This window comes from Engraulis encrasicolus, chromosome 19 (genome assembly GCF_034702125.1).
Source record: "Engraulis encrasicolus isolate BLACKSEA-1 chromosome 19, IST_EnEncr_1.0, whole genome shotgun sequence".
Lineage (NCBI taxonomy): Eukaryota > Metazoa > Chordata > Actinopteri > Clupeiformes > Engraulidae > Engraulis > Engraulis encrasicolus.
Window position 1 is genome coordinate 52,128,676 of NC_085875.1, and position 24,000 is coordinate 52,152,675.

General features: G+C 43.8%; 1 protein-coding gene across 1 annotated transcript in view; it reads right to left on the reverse strand.

Moving 5' to 3' along the window:
- plcb4a (phospholipase C, beta 4a) overlaps positions 1-24,000 on the reverse strand; it is a 118,811-nt gene that overhangs the window by 65,183 nt on the left and 29,628 nt on the right. Inside the window, exons 7-15 of the mRNA XM_063184683.1 lie at positions 22,377-22,430; positions 21,485-21,566; positions 17,562-17,662; positions 16,460-16,517; positions 13,860-13,968; positions 12,962-13,172; positions 4,376-4,469; positions 2,747-2,826; positions 148-232 (exon numbers count right to left, since the gene is read on the reverse strand). Coding sequence (XP_063040753.1) covers positions 148-232; positions 2,747-2,826; positions 4,376-4,469; positions 12,962-13,172; positions 13,860-13,968; positions 16,460-16,517; positions 17,562-17,662; positions 21,485-21,566; positions 22,377-22,430 — 874 coding nt within the window. The remainder of the gene's footprint in view (positions 1-147; positions 233-2,746; positions 2,827-4,375; positions 4,470-12,961; positions 13,173-13,859; positions 13,969-16,459; positions 16,518-17,561; positions 17,663-21,484; positions 21,567-22,376; positions 22,431-24,000) is intronic.

Below are 24,000 nucleotides of genomic sequence, written 5' to 3' on the forward strand. Positions count from 1 at the left end.
GCACGTGCGCGAGCACGTGTGTATTCGTGCATATGAACATGCGTGCAGGCGTCTGTACTGTGTATGTATGCATGCATGCATGTACATGTGTATGTGTGTGTGTGTGTGTGTGGTAGCACGGTCATTAGTGAGTGGTTTAGGACTTACTGGAAAGCCGTCCAGAGGGTCCCGCTGCAAGAGATCCCCAAAGATGTCCTCACAGTAGCGGGCCAACTTATACTGCTGAGGCTTCCTGGGAGGGGGGGGGGGGGGGGGGGGGGATACAGAGATGTAAGGAGAGGGGGGGGGGGCAGTGAGAGCAGAGAATACTTAAAGGCCAACTTCCGATAAAACTCAGTTTTACTCACTCCTTTCGAAGATCGGACGGTCACCCCAAGTTAAACTCACTTGCAAGGCTCTCATAGCGGTGCGTCAACTCTCCTGGCTGTGTTTCCCGGTGTTTCCCAATTTACATCAATAATGCAGAGAAACGAGCGAATCACGAAAGCCTTTCTGTGTTTCGTCACGTCGAAAGAAGGCGTTGCCCACAAAGGTTTATATCGACCCATTTATCTAAAAACATGTCGAGTAATTTTTTTCTGCTTGTTTTCAAAACAAGCAACGTCTGGTGGTCCGAAACATAGCTTAGCTTAGCTATCAGCTGGTTGCTACTCTCAGGTACACACACAGCACAAAGCCTCATACATAAAGCCTGCTCACTCCGGTTGCTCCGTGCCTACAGCTCGCCTAGGGGTCGCTGTCGAAAGAGCACAGCCCTGAATGGAGCCTGCACGCCTCCGTTGGCGCCCCTATAGTGCAGTACCATCCGGGGAAGTGGCGACTCTGTTTCCCATTACATTCTCTCCCAAGGCTGGAGGACTGAGCCAATCAGAGACGCGTTTCTTTGAGAGCAGGAGGAGTGAGCCAATCAGAGACGCATTTCCACGAGAAACACGGAACACTCTCTCGTTTCTCCACAAGCCACCTTGCCAGCTTGCAAAAACGTCTTGAAACAAAGCAACCAGAACGTTTTTTAAAACAGGACCAACGCGTAACACATTCAATAACAATTGGGAACACGGCAATATTAATTAAATTACGTTGAGAGGCGATCTTTAAAAGGACACTGTGCAGGAAATGGTCAAAAAAGGTACTGCAACTATGCTGCTTATTGAAATTGGGCTGCCTATTGCCAAATTTGATCTTTACATGAATGTTTACTAAGTATTACACAAATATTTTCTAGTATGGTCCAAGTACAGTCATTTTTGCAGCTAAAAATGGCTATTTTTGGAAATTCAAAATGGCGGACCATGGAGAAGATCCTCCTTTTCATATATGAAAAGTGCAATTTTTCCAGTCATAATGAATACTTAGAATTTAATGTTGGTGGTAAGTATTCATGAAAAAGGTAACATTAGTGAATGGGCAGCATGAATTCTGGAAATAAACAACTACAAATCTCACACCGTGTCCCTTTAACTGTAGTAGTTGTAATAATACTGTAATAGGTACTGAAAAACCAAAAACCAAACATTTTCTTAGTCCCAATACAGTGTCTCTGCTTAAAACATGTCACTGCCTTGAACATGCCTCTACCCAGGGCCATTGTTTGTTGACAGTCAGAATGGGAACCCACTTCTGTACTGAAAATATCGGCAAGGGACTTCATGTCCCATAAGAAAATACTGTATTGCCTATACTGTAGCCTATTGCATGTACTGCAGTAGTGTAGTGGGGATTTATAAAGTTGGGATACATGATTTTGGAAGTAATAAATTAATTAAGCAACTTATCATATCAATATATACAGTATATACACACATACAGTATATCTCCTCTGGAAAAGTGAATGGACTGCGTAACCCTGCGTACCACGCCCACTACACTCCTGCCAGTAAGAGCCTGGCTTATCTTTGTCTCCTAGAAAACAAATATGAATGTACACATGTTACTGTATCCCAATCATTTTTTTCCCAAAATCACTCACGACCCTACACACAACCTAACTGATCTCAACCTCGAAGATGTTACACGCCTCACACGCACATTCAATTACCAGAGATCACACTCGCCCTCTTCATCCACATTTCACACTGCTTCTACCTGGTCGCAAGTACATGGTAGGTCACTAAGATGGCGATGAGCATGCTTTGTTCCATCTGCCATCACTGCACTGAACAACCTTCCACATAAACCCAGTGTGGCCCCTCCTGGTAGCGTATATAGAACGTGACTGTCATTTATGGTGTGGTTGTATGGCTTATTGTGTGAGTGTGTGCTTGTGTTGTCTGACAGAATCTGTGCTTTAGTGTGCATGGATGCTGCTTGATGTCCTTGTGTACATGTATTGTGTATTGTGTTGTTGCCCCCATTCCTGTGTTGTGTGTTTTATGTATTCATGTTGTCTGTAACATGCTATGATGGTGGTGAAAACAAATTTCCCTTTGTAGACAATAAAGGCTATCTATCACTCTCATGGGGGACACTAAGAAACAAACACACCTCACCATTCAGTAAGATCAATTTCCTTTGTCTTATACTACATCTGCAATGATACTCTTAACAGATCCAGCACTAAATACTAGAACCATAATCTATCTCAAAATACCCAGAACACACTGTTCATTCTCTCTTAGGGGGTTTTAAGGAGAAACGGCTTGGAAAATATTTGCCATCCTGAGAGACAACTTTGAAGACCTTTGTTTGAAATTGCAATCTTCCGCTGGAGAACCATACCATATTACCACGCAAAGAAATCACGTACGAGCAATGATTCTCGAAGGACAGAATTACAGGGTATTCAGAAGTCACAAAGGCAGTTTCCTTGATGGCCTGGATAACATCCTGTGGAATAAAAACAAAGAGAGAGAAAGAAAGAGAGGGAGAGAGAGGGAGAGAGAGAGAGAGAGAGAGAGAGAGAGAGAGAGAGAGAGAGAGAGAGAGAGAGAGAGAGAGAGAGAGAGAGAGAGACGGAAAATGTTTTAGTGGCACAAAAGACAGACAGACAGACAGAGAGAGAGAGAGAGAGAGAGAGAGAGAGAGAGAGAGAGAGAAAGAGAGAGAGAGAGAAAGAGAGAGAGAGAGAGAGAGAAGGAAATTATTTTAGTGGCACGCTGTCAGTCAAAGTGAAATCTCATAGGGGCTTTCCATTGTTGTGGGGGAAGGAGTGTGCGATTTAATAGAAATTTAACAAGATGATCACAGTTGTCGGGGGAGCTGGTAATCAAGACGAAATGGATGATGTGAGTTATGAGAAGTGTTGTGAGTAAGACTCATGATCTGAATTATGAAGACTTGTGAGTAAGACTGCCACAAGAAGTACTCATGTTTTGTATGCACACCACTGACTGAGAGCTAGACCTGATGAAATAGGAAGCCGCTGTCAAAATTGGGAATAATGGCTTCAGAATACAATGCCATGTACTCCTTTCTACAATGCCATGTACACCTTTGCCTTGAACATTTACATTCATGGTAACTGATAGTGATGGGGCATAACTTGACGCTTTCACTTTTATCTAAATATCTGGCTTTTTTACATTACATAAGATTACACTTAGCTGACACTTTTATCCAGTTATTGTACAACATACAGGTTACAGTCCTGCTAGATGTGGGGTTAGGTGCCTTGTTCAATGGCAATTAAGTCATGGATGGAGGTGTAGGGTTCGAACTTGCAACCTTCTGATCTTAAAGAGAAATTCTGGCCATTTCCTGAACATGTCACATCTGATGCAGACCAATGAAAGTCTTTAATAGAAATCAGCGCAATTGGCTAACTTTGCGCAGCCCGCATGAAAAATTCTCACGGTTTCCCCTTTGGTCAACTTTCATTGGTCTGAATCAGATGTGACATGTTCAGGAAATGGACGGAATTGCCCTTTAAGATCAGAAGGTTACCCTTTAAGTCCACCTCCCTAACCATTAGTCCACGGCCGCCCCATGTTGTTCTATTTATACTACTGTAAATATATGATAAGCGAGTTTGTGAAAAGGTTGATTCAAATACATGACACAATTTCTATTTTCTGATCTCATATACAGTATACACAGCACAGTGTGCCACCTACTAGAATACTATGTACAGCACATATTTCTTACCCACACATACAGTACAGTAAATGGACAGTGTGAGTAGTTTTAAAGAGAGCGTGTCCACAGCTCTGCGAATTTAAAGGGAGCTTGTCAACAGCTCTTTGGGTTTAACGAGGTGGTTTACCTTGAAGAGGATGTCTGTGCACATAGCCTTCCCATACACGCACACACACGTGTGTATGCACACACGGACACACAGACGCACCCACAGACGCACACACAGATGCACACACACACACGCACACGCCGCACGCACGCGCACACACACACACACACACGCACCATTACGCGAGTTTACCTTGAAGAGGATGTCTGTGCACATGGCCTTCCCGTGCGTAATGATGGGCTCCTGGTCCTCACCTTTGCCATCCCAGCAATCCAGTTCCACACACCTGCAGCACAACACAACACACATTATCACAGGGGTCAATACTGTGTGTGTGTGTGTGTGTGTGTGTGTGTGTCTGTGTGTGTGTGTGTGTGTGTGTGTGTGTGTGTGTGTCTGTGTGTGTGTGTGTGTGTGTGTGTGTGTGTGTGTGTGTGTGTGTGTGTGTGTGTGTGTGTGTGTGTGTGTGTGTGTGTGCGTGTGCATGCGTGGCCGTGTGTGTGTGTGTGTGTGTGTGTGTGTGTGTGTGTGTGTGTGTGTGTGTGTATGTGTGTGTGTGTGTGTGCAGTCCACCTACACACACCTGCAACCAGTGCTGGGAATAACAGCGTTAGAGTATAACGGCGTTAGAGTATAACTGCGTTACTAATGGAGCCTCATTTTGGGTAACGGTTTCGGAATAATTTCTTAATTACTTAATTAGGTATCACTAACCCACCCCCAAGACCTGTGCAGCTAGTTTGAGCTGGAGCGAAGAGGGAGAAGGAGGCGAGCCAAACCTGATGTCTCAGGACAGACACTAGAGAATTTAACAAAATAATTGCCAGGCAGGCTATGTGGTTTAAAATATGTTGCCCCTATCTACTGTGGGGAGTTGTTTAGGGCTCTTGTTGCAAAAAGTCCATATCGTGGAAGAGAAATGAGCACATCCCTTTGCTGAAGCCACAATAACATCACAGAACAAGGATGAATACCCCATTTAACTGTTCTTTTGTTTCTTTTTTAAGCAAAAAAAAAGTAACGCAAAAAATACTTTTCATGGTAACTAGTTCCATTTCTAGTGAAGTAACACAGTTACTAACGCAATTACTTTTTTGGAGAAGTAACTGGTACTTAGTAACTAGTAATTAGTTACTTTTTCAAAGTAACTTTCCCACTCTCCTGCTTGCAACACACCCCAGTCATCACAGTTGTCAGTCCTGCCTTTAGAGAACACACACTGTGACACCTTGACCCGGCCATCTTTTGAGTGTGTGTGTGTGTGTGTGTGTGTGTGTGTGTGTGTGTGTGTGTGTGTGTGTGTGTGTGTGTGTGTGTGTGTGTGTGTGTGTGTGTTTGTGTGTGTGTGTGTGTGTGCGCGTGTGTGCGCGTGCGTGCGCACGTGCGTGTGCGTTTGTGTGTATAATGTGTGTGTGTGTGTGTGTGTGCGTCACCTATTTGACCTAGCCATCTTTTTGAGCCAGACAACCCCCCTTATTTGGAGCAGGTTATAACCCCAGTGGGGGGGGGAGGGAGAGAGAGAGAGAGAGAGAGAGAGAGAGAGAGAGAGAGAGAGAGAGAGAGAGAGAGAGAGAGAGAGAGAGAGAGAGAGAGAGAGAGAGAGAGAGAGAGTGTGTCACCCGGCCATCTTCTGAGCCAGACCAACCCCCTTATTTGGAGCAGGTTGTGACCCCAGTGCCATGGCCCAGTTGTAACGTGTTTGTGAAGAATTTCTGTTGTTTTACAAGCGATTCTCACACTGGAAAAGTGAAGCAATTTCCCATGAAAGCAGAACCAAGATCTTTTAATCAGATCCAGTTCTACTCAGTTTGGTGCCCTCTGTGAGCAGATGACAATTTCTAATTGCACAAAACGAAGAGAGGGGAAAGAGGGTTTTTTCAGTTTTTTTTGCAATTAGAAATTGTCATCTGTAAACCTAGTCTTGTACATCTGATTCAGTACAGCTGATCTAGTACTTAACACATACTACTATTATAAGCATTTGAATGCCTACAAAATATAATCTCTTTTTCAAATTTACATTATGCATGATCGTTCAACTAATTTAGACAGCTGGTGGGTTGTCTTTTGATTTGGTTTATTTAGCAGACATATGCTTCAGCTAAAATGTTGCTTGGAAGTTCAGGTGCAATCACGAGAACAAAAAAAAAACATTAGGCTACTGGCTGGCGGATGATGTCGGTTATGTTGATGGCAAAAACACACACTTGCTCAGGTGCAATCATGAAAAAAACACCACAATCACATCTTTGTTATGTAGGCTAATCAGACGTCAACCGACTTCCACATTACACCACTAGAATGACAGCTGATAAAATCCCAGCGGTCCATGCCTATGCAATCACCAGAAAGTAAACACCTTCAGGAAAACAACATTGTCGTGCAGCCGTATATTCACGTCAGGTAAACATTGTCATTTGGCCATATGTCCACGTCAGTCATTGACTGGTGCACACTGTTGCAGTTGTTTACTGTTGCATATGAAGTATGCTGTGTTGATGCGAACAAGCCAGAAGTGTCAGAATCCCTGAGGAATGTAAACAGAGGGATTAAGCTTTAAGAATGTAAATATGACATATATGCTAATCATACACTAATCCACATACATATATACGGTGTGGGAATCCAACCAAGGTGTGTTCCTGAGCTACATAGTGTCTCTGAAATGGAATGAGGAGGCATTTCAGGACCCCCTCTCTCCCTGGACCCGGGACAACTGACCCATTTGCCCCTTTATGTGTGTGTGTGTGTGTGTGTGTGTGTGTGTGTGTGTGTGTGTGTGTGTGTGTGTGTGTGTGTGTGTGTGTGTGTGTGTGTGCGTGTGCGTGTGCGTGTGTGTGTGCGTGTGTGCGTGCGCGCGTGTGCATGTTAGGAGGTGGTGGATATTCTTATTGTTATGTAACTGAAAATGTATGTAACAAACAAAGCATTGCGCAGAGTGCTGTGTTAGCCACTGTGACTGTCACAAATAAAAGCCTGCATCCCGATTTTCATCCAAACTCAATTTGCATACATCAGGGCCAAATTAGTGTGCTGCTTCCCAAATCAAGTCCCCTGAAGACAACTTCTGCCGGCTGTGTTTGAGAGTGAAGGTGGGATAGAAGTGTGTTTTTCCAGTCATAATGAATACTTAAAATTTGATGGTGGTGGTAAGTCTTCATGAAAAAGATAACATTAGTGAATGGGCAGCATGAATTCAGGAAATAAACAACTAAAAATCTCACACAGTGTCCCTTTAAGACAAGTTAAAAGAGGGAATATGTCGCTAAGCTAGTGAAAGTCAATGGATCCGTGTAGCATTGTAGCATTTCCTCTTTTAACTTGTCTTAAAACAAGACAACGCTTAACATGAAAAATAAGACACTTTACCACCTTTATAAACTCTGGCCAACGATTTTAACTGTATTAAGCCCCAAAATAGTGGCATACCCCTTTAAGAGGACAACAGCTACCAGATGATTTGCATCCCATTACAGCATTGTGATATTAGATACAATTTTAGATGACTTGCTCTGGAGAGCTGAGCAGTGTTGCCAGACTGGGCGGTTACCTGCCCAATTGGGCTGCTTGAAATGGCCGTCTGCGGGTAAAAAATGGTCAAAATTGGACATTGGGTGGGTTATTGCAGATTTATGGCCATAGAAATCAATACAATTTGGTTGTAATTAGACTGGATTTAGTTCCTGCTAGCGGTTTTTGAGCATTGTTTGGGCTGGAAACCATCATACATATCTGGCAACCCTGCAGCTGTGGTATCCTGAGCTAAGGTTAGGCGATCTGATAGCATACAAGAGAGCGCATGTGACAATTTCTCCTAGGATAGACGGGGGACGTCAGGACAGATATCTCAATTTGAGGTAACAGAATCAGTATGCAAAGACGTCACATAAATGCATAAATTTATTTTTTGTCCATAGAGGTAGCTTTTGGTATCTGATTGTGATATACAAAACAAGACTGACTCTAAATCTGCATACAAAATCAGTGTGCAAAAACATCACATAAATGCATTTTTTCCATAAAGCTACCTAAAACACTCATTTGTCATTTTTGTTATATGCTTGTGCAAAACAAGCCTGGCTTGTAATTTTCATACAAAATCAGTATGCAGAGACGTCACCTAAATGCACATTTTTTTGTAAAGTTAGCCTTCCTTTTTGGAACACGATTGCAATGTACGAATGAAGCCTGAATGGAAATGTGCATATTTTGCAAGACAATGATGGGTCCTTTTAAGGCAATGCACAAAAGGAATATTTGTCCATGTTGCCTGTGGCCATGCTAAATTAGCACTAAGTGCTTTGTGTACTATAATAACTATTGAGAACGCAGGGCTGCATTTCACATTGGAGGTTTTTATTCTGTTAAAAAATAATAATAACACAATACAGTTTTGTACAACCCAAGACATCAATTCATCAATTAATTATAATCAACGGTGCCCCTGGTCATACCAAATTAACACTGATTGCTTGTGTATACTTACAGCATTACTATAGCTGAAATGTGGAGCTGATTATGGCCAAGCCAAGTCATCTATTTTACAGTTTATTTCAACAATTCTGTATTAAAATAGCATGATGCAGCAAAGAACACATCATCAAGAAGTCAGCCAGGGTATCACATGAAAAAAACCCACTGGATTATTTACATTCTGGTCTGGTTAGCCTGAAGAAGACTGAACAGAAATGCTTCCTCCTCTCCTCTCCTCTCCTCTCCTCTCCTCTCCTCTCCTCTCCTCTCCTCTCCTCTCCTCTCCCCTCCTCTCTTCTCTTCTCTTCTCTTCTCTCTCCTTCCCTCTCCTCCTTTTTTCTTCTTTCCTCTGTCCTCCTCTGCTCATTGGACATGGCTCTAGCCACATCAAGCTAAGTCAGAGCCTTTCAATACTATGACTGATAGTTAGGCCAGTAAACCCAGCTTATGTATGTTACTGCAGGGGTTCCCAAACTTTACCATGAGAAGGCCCCCATATACCGGTAGATTCCAGCCAACCCTTGAGAACATCGACCATGGTTTTACTGTAGTAACCATGGTTTCTCTGTACTCTGAACCAACCATAGTATTACTATGGCTTATCCATGTTTTTTTGGGTAACCATGAAAACTGAAGTTCCTGTCTAACCATGGATCATGGTTTAACCATAGTCACAAACCATGCAAAAAAAAACATGGTTAATTGTGGGTTTCATGGTCACCTCAAAAAACAAGAAAACATGTTCGTAGCCATAGTGTAATGGTTAGGGAGTTGCACTGAAGATCACATAGTTGCATGTTTGAATCCCACCCTTACCTCTCCCTACACCTCCATCCATGACTGAAGTGCCCTTGAGCAAGGCACCTACAGTATATAAAAAAACGGCAGCTAAGTGTAAATGAATAATTATAAACCGTGGTAAAACCATGGTTAGTTTTCAGAGTGAAACCACTGTTAATTTTATAGCAGAGGTCGCGTTAACCGACAAATGTCCGTCATTGACGGATTTTTTTGAAGGATGACGGAAAATTCTGAAGCCTGTCCGTCATTTTGACTGATCAATATTCAGGGTGATGATAAATAAATCACAAGTTTAAGTAGGCCTACGCCTCTATTGAGTAGAGCAAATATGCATTTCAATTAGGCATAGTTATCAGCGCAGATAATTTCATGCTACTATCGTTTGCCTTTCTCCTTCTCTCCCTGCTTGTCATACCATGCGCCGCAGCTGGGCTGTGCGGCTGGCTGCAGCAGAGCGCGCGCCTCTGCACTTGCTCAAAATAATGAATTAAAATAACTAAGACCTTGCCACCATACACGTGTGACTTCGACTTTAAGATTCAGAACTATGTGTAGACCTAGGCCTACTACATTTACCGACTATCTGATTTTCTGCCAATTACGAAGTTGTCCCTCTATCGCCCTTCATAGAAGCATTGTTTCATAACTCCTCGCTTGAAACAAAAACAAATAGGCCTATGCGAATAGCACGTTTGCTAGCCAGAACCTTCACTCAAAGGCAACGCAGGTCTAAAACGGCTTCAGGACATTAACTAATAAAAACGACGGATATTCAAGAACCTAAATATTACCAGGCAACGCAACTTACAACTTGGCAAACGTTGCCAGAAACGGCTAACCGTCTCTCATTTCGATAGCTGGTTCACCCATTATAGGCGATATTTGTTTTTTTTTCAGACAACTTTACCGCGCTCCCAGGGCCAACATATAAGCCGATGGGGCTACGTATGGAGAGGCTCCCTTTACCGTCGCTGACATTTTTCAAAAAAGTTTTGCGAAATCTTGTTGTCTTCCTGTTGTAGGCTTCAGTGCCTTTATCTACTGTCTGGGCTACACCTTTCTGCTTCAAGACGGCTTTCCTTTCCATCGTGCATGTGAAGTCCAACGCGAATATAACACTGCGCCTTTGTATTACAATCGGTGCATTCAGAGCAAAACGAGTGACTGACAGCTGTTGGATAAAGCCCTGCACGCGTCTTTTAAAAAAGTGCTTGTGGTGACCATAGCGCTGAACACTGAATCAGACACGCGTCATGAGAGATATCTGCAGCTTTTTAAACAGTGCAATGAGGGAGGCAGAGAGAGAAAGTGGACAGCAAAATTGACTCCATCTTCGAAGTTGGAGAATGAATGTTGAGTGAAAGGGGGTGTAGGCTACTCACAGCGGTTTACTCTCAATTGGCCGCAATTGCGCATGTGTTTTTCTCGGTGCAGGGTCGCGACCCCCACATTGAGAAACCAGGTGGAGAATTTAAAAAATAAGCGATGACAGATTTTTTTCGACCCTGTCCGTCAAAATGACGGACTGTGAAAAAGTCTAGCGCAACCTCTGTTTTATAGTTAAGGTATTTGGAGGTTGGGGTGTGCATATCCACAAAACAATAATCCAGGTGCCAGCCAAAAGGGGTAGACAGTGTATTGAAATGGTCTGCACACTGGGAAATGGGTAACCTGGTTCTCACGTGATGGTTGCTGGAACATTTTCAATCGCTAAGCTCTGGAAAGGCGTGGGTGTGTTCAAAACAGCTCGAACCTGATTGGAGAATTCACGTGGCTTTTTGTAAATCACATACTTCAACCACTGACTTGTATATAACCCGCCCCAATCCCGCCCGGCGATTCTGATTGGACAGGCTGTGAAATTTCTGATTCCGTTAAGGCTCGTCTAAGATTTCCAGACCCTAGCAGTAGCCATTTAGCCTCGCTTAGTTTGAAATTTGAAGCTTACTCACCCTGTCTGCAATTTGACAGATATACAATAGAGCAGTAGCCAATTTAGCGCCTACCTGGAATTTGGTAGCAGTGCCTATTGGTATATCCATCCAGCAGTTTCCCTTTAGCCTAGATCATGCACCCTTGTTCTACCTGCATCATGACAGAAGCAGAATAGCATGTGAAACCTGCAGCATGACAGAAGTACAGCAGCCCAGTGGCCTTGTTGGCAAACCCAAGGATGGATTACTGCACAGGCCTACCGGGCACAGGCCCAGGGGCCCAAGAATGAAGGGGCCCTGAGGGCCAAGCCTCTACATTTCCTTTTTCATATTGTGTTAAAAATATATTATCAAAATATATATAAAATCTATTTTCAACATTTCTTGGGAGGCATACCAATGAACCCCCAACAGCGAAGGGTCTCTAACATCTGGCCTGAAACCCTGAAAGTTTTTATAGACTAGCCACACCCATGGAGGGGGGGCTTTCTTGTTGTCTGGTCCAGGGGCCCATGGAGCCATAGTTTGTCCCCATGCATTCCGTCCATACCCTACCAGCAACCTGACAGCAGTACTGCACACTTTAGGCTAGCCTGGAAACTTGGCTAAATTCTGACCACGTGTTGAATTAACACTCTGACCGCGAGTTGTATTAACACTCTTACATTGGTTCTCACTTCTCAACCTCTTTCGAACAAACACCCCCTTGACCTCATCACAAGCCTTCCAATGCCCCCTCGGCCTCATCATAAGCCTGCCAACGCCCTCTTAGTATTAGAAAAACTAAATAGACCGATGTAGAGCCCCCTTTGAGAAACACTACTTTAGCAGAATACATTTGACCCTGTGAATTACAGGAACACAATTCCCTGTGCACCATAAAGTAGCCCAGATGACTACTGTACACTGTAAAAGCAAGTTAAATGTAAAAAGGTAAGTTGTCCTTGTAAGTAAACACAACTCGAGGCTTAACTCTGGCCTCGAGTTGCCTCAAAGCCACAAGGCTTTCTCAAATTGAGTTAACTTTTAAAAAAAACTTTAACCTGGACAGTGAAGACTAAAATTCCCTGTATACGGCAAAGCAGCCCAGTAGACTAGATTAAAATTCCCTGTGTACCGTATAGCAGCCCAGTATACTAGAATAAAATTCCCTCCAAAACAGTCCAGTAGACTAGATCAGTGCTTCCCAACCTTTTTTGTCCCGCGTACCCCCTTAGCAACTTTTTCATATGATGAGTACCCCCTCGACCCTCATTCAGGCTCTGTTCCTCTATCCCAATGTGACTCCACTCAATATATTTGTTATAATTACATTTTTCCGCATACCCCTTGAGGTGTGCTCGCGTACCCCTAGTGGTACACGTACCCCTGGTTGGGAAACACTGGACTAGATTATGCATGTTCCCTGCGGCCTAGTAGACTAGATTATGCCCCCTACCTGCAGCCCAGTAGACCAGATTATGCCCCCTACCTGCAGCCCAGTAGACCAGATTATGCCCCCTACCTGCAGCCCAGTAGACCAGATTATGCCCCCTACCTGCAGCCCAGTAGACTAGATAATGCCCCCTACCTGCAGCCAGAGAGCAGCACCTGCCGGTACATCTCCACAGACGACTTGCCCCCGAACTGCCGTCCAATCAGATATGTGTTGTGGGAGGAGCTGATGAAGTAGTGAGCCAATGGCAGCTCCATGTCCTGGTACAGCTCCAGGCGGTCCTGGTACACCGGGGCGTTCTCGTCCGACATCAGGTGTCTGCAGAACCCATCGCTAGACATCAGCCCTGCGGAGGATAAGAGGAGTGGCAGAGGGAGGATGAGAGCTTGTGCTAGGGATGTGTATGGGGTGTGTGTGTGTGCGTGTGTGTGTGTGTTAGGGCTGCTCGATTATGAGAAAAATCAATATCACGATTATTTCAGTCAATATTGATATCACAATATTTTCAGACGATATTCTTTTTTAAAGACAAATAGTTGTGCTAAACAATTCACAATCTTCCCTCCTTACAGCAGTGTGAGTGGAGGGCCATAGAGAAACACAGTGGTGTTCTACATGAGTGTTGGGGTAGCAAGTCTGCTCTGTGCTCGCAATGGCTCAAGTGGAGGGGAATGTGTTGCGCTTAGCGTTTTTGGCAGTACAGACAAATAACAAAAATATTGTTTCAATTCGATATTATGAAATTTGATATTCATCACTAGTTATCTGCCTTGCGGTCAAGAGGTACAGGTGTGAAGGTGCAGGTCTAGCATAGGTGCCGAAAAAGGGGGATGCAGTGGTGCAGTTTCATTACCAATTTAGGCTCCCTAAATGAGGCCTTCTCCACTTTTACAGCAGACAAATGAGTGGAGTGCAACAGCAGTAACATTGTTATGAAATAAAGAATGAAGAAAAAATTGCACCCCACCCAACTCCACTATACTCACCCACCCACCCCAACTCTCCCACTTTTTCTGTTTTTTTTTTTTTTTACCTTTTCTTTTCAGATTGTCATCTGGCTCAAACGTCTCTATTATCTGCATGGCTCTCTTGGTGTCGTAAAAAGGGAAGAGAATCTCATTGAGCCGAGGGTCCCGCTGATTCTGTTGAAAAATGACACAAACGCCACGCCAGTTTTAACATGTGCTCTCACCATGCTGTGCAGTGCAGTTTTGTATAGTGTTAGTGCAGTGCAGTTCTGTGTATTGTAGCGTTGTGCAGTGCACTGAGGGACTTTCTTTCTTCTCTCTTTTTTTGTCCTGTTGAAGCAGGTCTTTGTTTTCGTGTAGTCAGTAATCAAGCGTGAGTGTGTGAATCACAAGCTAGTTCTGATTCCTGCCACATACTCTGACAACTCCAATTCATCCCACTGTCTCCAGGTTAGAAGAAAGTGGTGTGTGTGTGCGCGTGTCCGTGTGTGCGTGTGTGTGTGTGTGCGTGTGTGTGTGTGTGTGTGTGTGTGAATGCATGGCTGTGTGTGTGCGCACCTGTGTGTGTGTGTGTGTGTGTGTGTGTGTGTGTGTGTGTGTGTGTGTGTGTGTGTGTGTGTGTGTGTGTGTGTGTGTGTGTGTGTGTGTGTGTGTGTGAGTGTGTGTGTATGTGAGTGTGTGTGTGTGTGAGTGTGTGAGTGTGTGTGAAGGGAAGTGGTTGCCGGACAGACACACAGAAGCAACATGCAACAGACAGAAGCTTTAGTATAGCAGAAGCAACATGCTCAGCAGCAGTGTGTGTGTGTGTGTGTGTGTGTGTGTGGTTGTGTGTGTGTGTGTGTGTGTGTGTGTGTGTGTGTGTGTGTGTGTGTGTGTGTGTGTGCGTGCATGGCTGTGTGTGTGTGCACCTGTGTGTGTGTGTGTGTGTGTGTGTGTGTGTGTGTGTGTGTGTGTGTGTGTGTGTGTGTGTGTGTGTGTGTGTGTGTGTGTGTGTGTGTGTGTGTGTGTGTGTGCGTGCGTGCATGGCTGTGTGTGTGTGCACCTGTGTGTGTGTGTGTGTGTGTGTGTGTGTGTGTGTGTGTGTGTGTGTGTGTGTGTGTGTGTGTGTGTGTGTGTGTGTGTGTGTGTGTTTTGTAAATGTGAGCACATAGCCATTCGGTGCACATACAGGTGTTTCTCAGAGCGCCTGCTGTTAATTCAGTGAGACACTGGGGAGGTTCAACAAGTAAATGCCAAAGCCGGAGACACAAACACACACCGCAGACACACACACACACACACACACACACACACACACACACACACACACACACACACACACACACACACACACACACACACACACACACACACACACACACACACACACACACACACAGCGGATACACACACCGGAGACACACACACACACACACACACACACACACACACACACACACACACACACACACACACACACACACACACACACACACACACTCTCTCCCCCCCCCCCCCTCTCTCTCTCTCTCTCTCTCTCTCTCTCTCTCTCTCTCTCTCTCTCTCTCTCTCTCTCTCTCTCTCTCTCTCTCTCTCTCTCTCTCTCTCTCTCTCTCTCTCTCTCTCTCTCTCACACACACACACACACACACACACACACACACACACACACACACACACACACACACACACACACACACACACACACACACACTGAAAGCCACACTTAACAAGGTACGGAAGGTATGGAGAAGAAAGGACTGTAACAGAGAGAGAGAGAGAGAGAGAGAGAGAGAGAGAGAGAGAGAGAGAGATGTCACAAAGACAAGACAGAAAGAGAGAAGGACAGACAGAGAGACATATGTCACACAAGACAAGACGGCCAGAAATATCACAGCAAACATGGCGTAATCTGGGAACCCTCTCGGGGGGCAGAGCAGAGAGGAAGAGGAGGCGAACTGGTAGTGAGGAGGGGGAGGTGAAGGGGGAGGTGAGGAGTGCCAGAGGGAGGGAGGGAGTGAGGAGATGAGGAGGGAGGGAGGAGGAGGTGAGGAGGTAAGAGGTGAAGGGGGAGGTGAGGAGTGCCAGAGGGAGGGAGGGAGTGAGGAGATGAGGAGGGAGGGAGGAGGAGGTGAGGAGGCAAGAGGAGAAGGGAGAGGTGAGGAGTGCCAGAGGGAGGGAGGGAGTGAGGAGGTGAGGAGGGAGGGAGGAGGAGGTGAGGAGGGAGGGAGGAGGAGGTGAGGAGGTAAGAGGTGAAGGGGGAGGTGAGGAGGGAGGGAGGGAGTAAGGGAGGTGAGGAGGGAGGGTGGGAGGAGGTGAGGAGGCAAGAGGTGAAGGGGGAGGTGAGGAGTGTGTGAGGGAGGAGGGGAGTAAGGGAGGGAGTGGGAGGTGAGGAGTGTGTGAGGGAGGGAGGGAGTGAGGAGGTGAGGAGGGTGGGAGGAGGAGGTGAGGAGGCAACAGGTGAAGGGGGAGGTGAGGAGTGCCAGAGGGAGGGAGGGAGTGAGGAGGGAGGGAGGGGGAGGTGAGGAGGCAAGAGGAGAAGGGGGAGGTGAGGAGTGTGTGAGGGAGGAGGGGAGTAAGGGAGGGGCACGGTGGGGTGCTTGTGTAAACAGGTGATTAATTGGTGGGAGCCATTCCACTGGGGGGCAAAGACACATTCATGGAAGACATGTTTGTTTGAGCTTACTTCGTTTAAAAAGCAGACTAATTGGTCTACGCTTAAATAATCACTTTTGCCACCATTTCTGCAAAGGGAAAACAAAAGTTTAAAAGAAAGGAAGTGAGAATATGGTGTTGTAGTGTGAATGTCCTTCAGACAAAACAGTAACATGATACACCAAACGTTTGACCTTGCAGCAGCTTACACAACGTGAGTCACTTTCTTCATCTCATGGTTAATATTTAAACAAGTTGCTGATAGAGGCAAGGCCTGGTAAATGCATTAGCATAGCAGAATGGAACCAGGAGAACAGGAGAATGCACTGGATTAGAAGCCTTTTGCTGCGTGTAGACCAAGCGTGACCTACGTGACTCAGATAACTGAGGTCGTTGAAGAAGTTTTGCCATGAATTTGCTTTATTTACTCTGGACGTGACATTGACATGTTTGATTTAGCTAATCACATAACGGCTCTGGCTTGACAGCCTGGGACATTCATAGATATGAACGTTCCAACTGGTTTTCACCGAACCGCGTCATAACTCATTACCATAATATTACAGTATGTCACTTAAGTGAGTACACCCCTCACATGTTTTTGCAGATTTGTGAGTATATCTTTGAATGCAATCCTATGGAGAGTATCATGATCTACTTCAGTAGTCACAGTGCATGTTGACATGCATGTTTCCTTTAGGTGTAATTCAGATTACCAATGTTGACAGCATTCATGCATCATCAAACCATGTCAGTCCCACTACCATGCTTGAATATTGAGAGGATACACTTTTTGAGAGGATACTACTGTATTTCCCGATGCAAGGCGGCAGAATCGTGATGAGCCCTTTCAAAGTTTTGCCACCCTTCAGTCCAGAAAATAAGAATCTAATATGATATGATAGTGCTTCCAAGCTTGAAATCATCATTATTATTTTAAACTTTATCAAATTATTAGTTGCCTCTTGTAACCTATTCTACCATTCTAGGGTGTATCGAACCATATTTCAAAAATCATGATATGAACCAAATCCTGAGTTGAATGTATCATTACAGCCTTACTGATTATGTATTATACCGTTTGTACATGTATATTTCTGCCACGTTAGGTTACAATCAATGCACATACTTACATTTTCTTGAACAGTTCCTCAATGTCAGTTCGGGGACATATCATTTGTGTGAGGGCATAAAACTCATCAAATGTGAACACTGAGTGATCAATTTCATCATTCTGTAAGATCAAAATATACAATATGTCAATGACACTAATAACCACATACAACCTGCACAAGTCACACAAGAAAATGAATATAATAAACCACATCTTGTATTGCATGTCAATGTATATATTTTTGTTCTTGATTAATGACATGTCATGACATGACGTCAATGTCATTAACGTTTTATGGTCATGAAAAGTTGACATTATTAGGGCTGTCTTTACCATAACTGAATGTCACTTAATAGCAAGTCATAAAATGTTTACAGGGGCATAAGAAGGTTTGGGCACCCTTTTGGAAAATCATTACATCGTTTTATCTCTCATTGAGCTTTTAAAGTAGAGACTTAATTTCAACATATCTTAAACTGTAGGGAAAGAGACACATTTCAGCTGTGAAATAATGTGAATAGGTGTAACGGAAACAATTTTATGTGGATTCAAACAAAAATGGGCATGTGCATAAATATGGACACACCAAAGAGGGTATGCTACTAATATGAGGTAGAGCTCACCTTCAGTGTTGCCAGATTGAGCGGGTGCCCGCCCAATTGGGCTACTTGGGATGAGCGTCGGCGGGCAAAAACGGGAAAAATTGGCCATTTGGCGTTTTTTTAAGCCGTTTTGGGCCCATAGAAGTCAATGTAATTTGTTGAATTTGGGCGGAAATTAGCGCATTTTGGTGGTTTTTGAGAACCTTTTGGGCGGGATTTGGTCAGACACATCTGGCAACACTGTTCACCTTTGCAGCACAAACTGGTTTTAATGACTGTGGAATCCCTTCAGTCATCAGAACAGATGTGATTGGACATTAAAATGTTATTTATCATACATAATAGCAGACCATGCTTGTCCTAAGTTCTGTCTTGGAGAGTGGCAATATAGTGGGCTCTTTGTGGACTTTAAGTAAGGGTTAACGTTCGGCGAGTAGGTCGCTACCGTGGAATAGCAGCACGACAGAGAGAATCTTTAGACCCCGACGCGGAGCGGAGTGTTGTGATAGACAACACCTGTTGTCCTGGCTACCTAGCTGTTGCCTAGCGGTGTTCCACAACGGCACTGTTTTGTTTTGCGCAGCAACAATCTTTTGACATTAAAAACTATAATAGACTTAACATTAAATAGGCCTAAAGAAATGTCCCCGCCATGTGTGAATCATTTAAGTATATCCATATAATAAGCGGGTTAACTTTCGGCGAGTCGGCCGCTTTGTGGAATAGCAGCACTCCTCCGCTCCGCGTCGGGGTCTAAAGATTCTCTCTGTCGTGCTGCTATTCCACGGTAGCGACCTTCTCGCCGAACGTTAACCCTTACATAACAGACGTGCGAACGTTGGGGAGCCCCGTTGAAATGAATGGAGCATTCGACCGATGACGTCACACCATATAATAAACAAAGATAATTAATTACTATGGATAAGGAGAAAGGTACACAAAGTAATCTGGAATAGAAGTCTTGGACAATGTTTCTCCACAGCAAGAAATGGAAATCCATGGGAATGGAAAGCATGGAAAGCCACAGGAATGGTCCCCGTGAAAGGAAAATGTGGTGTACTGAAAAATTGTTAAAAAGGCATGGGTAAAGGATGGTAAGAATGGGTACAGGCGCACTACAGAACACAACCACAGAACTACAAGAACATAGCTGCTGATAATGCAGGCTTATACATGGGTCCTTTCGCGTACACTTTTCACAAGGCAAAAGCTCATTGGATGGGTGATGCATAAAAAGGCTTTCCTGTGTATTCATCAGAAATAAGTTGCTTAACTTATGCAGAAAGCTTATCGGGTCAAGCTAAAAGCATTTGGGAAATCATACTGTGGTCAGATGAGACTGAGCTAGAGTTATTTGACCTTAAAGATGTACTCCCACCATCATTTCATTAATACTGCTGTGTTGACCATTGTTATTGAATGCGTTACATGTCGGTTTTGTTAACCCTGGGCTGGTACTCACACAATGTCTCTCCATGCTTCACCTCAAACAATAACGTCTCTCTAGTCTACCACTTAAGAAAAGGCACTCAAACAACACCTACCACGGCAGACAGATTAATGTTTTCAGCATGCAAACACTGTTCATATTTAGTAGGTCTGCTGAAGCAACAGGTGGAGAGGAGAAGCGACTGGAGCGCAGTCTGAACGCGTCTGTCAATCAAACAGACGTGACGTGCATACCCAAACTCCAAACCCATATTTTGAGTATTGATTAACGTATGATATTTTCTTTATCGCGCGATAAGAGTCTCACATTATCGCAGCACGTTAACGCTGATAATAGCCCACCACTAGTAAGGACAGATATGTTTCCATGTATTTTAACCGACGCCGGTAAAAATTGCTTCCGTCACGCGACGCTTTACCGCCCTAGTGTGTAAACGGCCTGAAGTGGCTTGTGGACAAACGACAGTTTTGTCTTTTGAAAACAAGCGAGAATTTTTTTTTCTACATGTTTTTACTAAAAAATGGGCATCAATGAATCGTAGTGGGCAACGCCGTTTTTTGCTGTGACGTAACAGAGAGAGGCTCTCCCAGATTCGCTCCTGGCTCTGCATTGTTTATCTAAATTGGGAAAGGCAGCTTGCGGAGGTGACGCACCATTAGGAAGCCTTGCATGTGCATTTAACCAGCGGTGACCGTTTTTCAAAAGGAGCGAGTAAAACCGTTTTTTTTTTTTTATTGGAAGTGGACCTTTAACAATGGGAGGTGGACATGGCAAAAATAAAATCTATGACATCTGGCCTAAAACATACCCTGATAGGTCTGCGTGGCAAGTATACACACTGTAAAACTTATTTCAGTAGAGGGCCTGACTAATTCTTTTCAGATAGCAGATTTTTCAAAAGAATGTTCAAGTGTCAGTCACAAAATTAAAGCTGAGCAGAGTTTGGACTTTCCAGCAGGACAGTGATTGCACTGCACTGATCAAAATTCAACAATGAGTTCATGCAAAAGAATAAGTACAATGTCTTGAAATGGTAATACCAATCTTGAGATATTACTTTATCATTGAAAAAGAATGAATTTATTTTAATCAGGATGTCTATAGAAGACTGACTGATGACTGAGAGGGGTTTTGGATAGAATAATTGGCAACTATTCAGTAGCACCAGACGGTTGGAACTTCTTGTATATCAAGTATCTCCAGGCCATTAGATTAGCAAAGGTGAGGTCTACTTCATATTAATGGAATACATTCTTTGGGGTGCCCATATTTATGCACACGCCTATTTTTGTTAAAATCCACATAAAATTGTTTCTGAAACACCTATTGAAATACTGTCACAACTGAAAAGTTTCTCTTTCCCTACAATTTAACATACGTTGAAAAGAAGTTGCTGCTTCAAAATCTCAACAAGAGATAAACCGCTGTAGTGGTTTTCTAAAAGGCTGCCCAAACTTTCTCATGCCACTGTATGATATTGACATAATATTTACGACACTGCTTTACGACACTGTTATGACACTGTTATGTCATACATATGATGCTGTTGTCAAGTAAAGTGTTACCTTTAACTTATCAGGTTTTAATTTGTGTTTACTTTTAACATGCTTCTCTAACCACAACACCACAACAACAAACTCTCAACAACACAACAACACTCTCTGGCGTGATGGTTCACCAAATTGGAAAAAAATAGAAATGGAAATAGAAACAAAGCACACCTGGATTCCCACATCATGCTGCATGCTGATGCTTCAATTAATTCCCCTCCTCCCACACATACATGCACGCGTACCACGTACGCATGCACACGCACGCACGCACGCACGCACGCGCGCACACACACACACACACACACACACACACCTCCTGTATCAGCAGTATAATTACCTTGCCACTGGGTAGTCCTAGGTCCTTCAATGCTTGGAAGATTCCCTTCTCAGTTTTGCCACAGGCGAACGTTCTTGTAATGCTTGGAATATGTTAAAAAAAGGAGAAAAGAGAGGGAAAAAAGGATGGTAAATAAGTCATATCATGGCCTGTGGCTGGGGTTGGGGGTCGTGCTTAGAGGTCCAAATTATATCAGTGGATTTTCGGTGGGACATGCTCATTGTTTCTAATAGACTGGTAGTTTTTTTCTGACAGCACGGTAGAGGTCTGAGGAAGGATACTAAGTACTACTGTACCTGGATAAGGGAAATTAAATCATACTAAAAGTTCAAAAAACACAGCACACTGAATACTATTATTTTTTTATTTCTTGGAGTGAACCTGAAGACGCACTAGGTGAAATCATTGTTCGCTCCAATAATAAAAAAAGGACAGTATTCAGTGTGTGGTATTTTCTGAACTTTTAGTATTGATCAAGTTTTCCTGCCTTATACCTGCACTTGGACTACTGCAATGTTGTGCACAAGGACTCTCATGTGTGTTTCACTTTGGAAATGAAATCATACTGCAACCTAGCCTGGGAGATTTCATGCTGCTTTGCACAGTCGTTCTGATCTGAAAGACAGCATTGAGTCTATACCCAGAGAACCGACAAGATCATGGTCCCTGTCTTTCTCCAATCAGAGAGCAGGGAGGCATGGAAAGGTAATGACTGCAGCTTGTTTGCATAGATACAACTGACACGATTGGCTATGGCTAAATGATACACATTCGTAACACCCAATAAACAACCATTGTCAATAGGAAATCACACACCTCGGGATTTTACAGACATCAGACCATATCTCAGTTGTGATTAGGTCTGGTGATAACCAGGCAAACTGCAACCTACCTCCTCACTGGAATCTTTCCAGTTACGTTGGTGAGAAATGACAGCCTGGTCCAACTGGAACGGAAGAATAAGGAAAGATATGAGGAGACACACACAATCACACACACACACACACACACACACACACACACACACACACACACACACACACACACACACACACACACACACACACACACACACACACACACACACACACACACACACACACACACACACACACACACACACACACACACACACACACGTATGCTGCAACATGATCTCTCAGAATTCCGTGGAATGGACACAGATCTTTGGGACACGAAATCTGTGTCAGTTGCACAGATTTTGCCAAAATTCCGTGCTCCTGGACACGGAATTGTTTTCTGTGATTGACACACAGAAGTGCTTTCTCTATATTCCCACAGCTCTCTTGTGTTTTCTCAGTATTTTTCAAATTTCAAATGTTTTTTCTCAAAAAACATTTCTTACTGACAGGTTTGGTTTAGGGATTGCTTTGCTTTGGTCTGGGCACAGCTAGGTTATATTTGTTTATTACATGAATTTGATAGCCTATCAACCAACTAGAAAAGGTATTTCTCAAAAATATGTCTTCACCGACAGGTTAAGGTTAGGGATTGTTTTGGTCTGGGCACCACTTAAATTGCTATAGCATTATTTTGTTTAGGATTAGCATTTGGTATCTACTTTCTAATGATACACTGAACACAGCGCTGTGGCAATATAGAAAGCACCTCCGTGTGTCAATCACGCAAAACAATTCTGTGTCCTGTTTTATGTGTTGGGGTCTTGTGATCCTTCCTGGATATGACACTAAAATGGCCCGGGAACCTGCTTGTCAGGATTTGGCCACAAGAGGGAGAGAGAAGGTGTTAGAAACTTTTGGGGAAGTCCACCAAAGTGCCACACCCACCCGAAAAATTGTCATCAAAAATATGAGATCATGTCATGGACAGTAGAAGGCTACCTGTATAAAAAGGGTCGCCACATGCCCCAAGTTCAGACGGAGAAAGAAGACGCGAAGGAGCAGACGAAGAAGGAAGAAGACCAGGAGAAGAGCAGAGCCAGCCGGGGGAGGACTAGGTCCTAGAGGCGTCAAGATGCAGCAGAGATGGATGGCCCGTGGACAGCCCTGACTGTTCACGCGTCGGGGAACTTTTTATTTTACATTTTTCATTTTTGACTCTTCACCCATTTTCTTTCTTGGTTTTCTAAAATAACGTCAACCTATGTTGTTTATTTTATTTACTTATCTATTTATTTACCTATTTCATTTTAAAGGAGATTGTCTCCAGCTAAGAGACTTGGTGGAGGAGTATTTCTCTCTCCAGCTCTAGAGCCATACATTTCAAAATGCTAAAATAAATGACCTGTAGGTCAAAAGATTGTTGCAAGCGAGTTTTTGCTCCTCTTCATGCATGGCTGTTGGGACTGAGAGGTGAGATTCCAACCATCTGTTCTTGGTCATAAATTATTTCCCCTTGGCACAGGGCAGGAGTAAAGTAGTTCTTTTTTTTCCAAAATGCTTTAGTATTTGATTCAGACTATTTGTTGAAATGTTTATATTGCACGGTTCCTTTACATTAGAAGGTGCTTATATGTGCGAATTTGGGACAGTAAG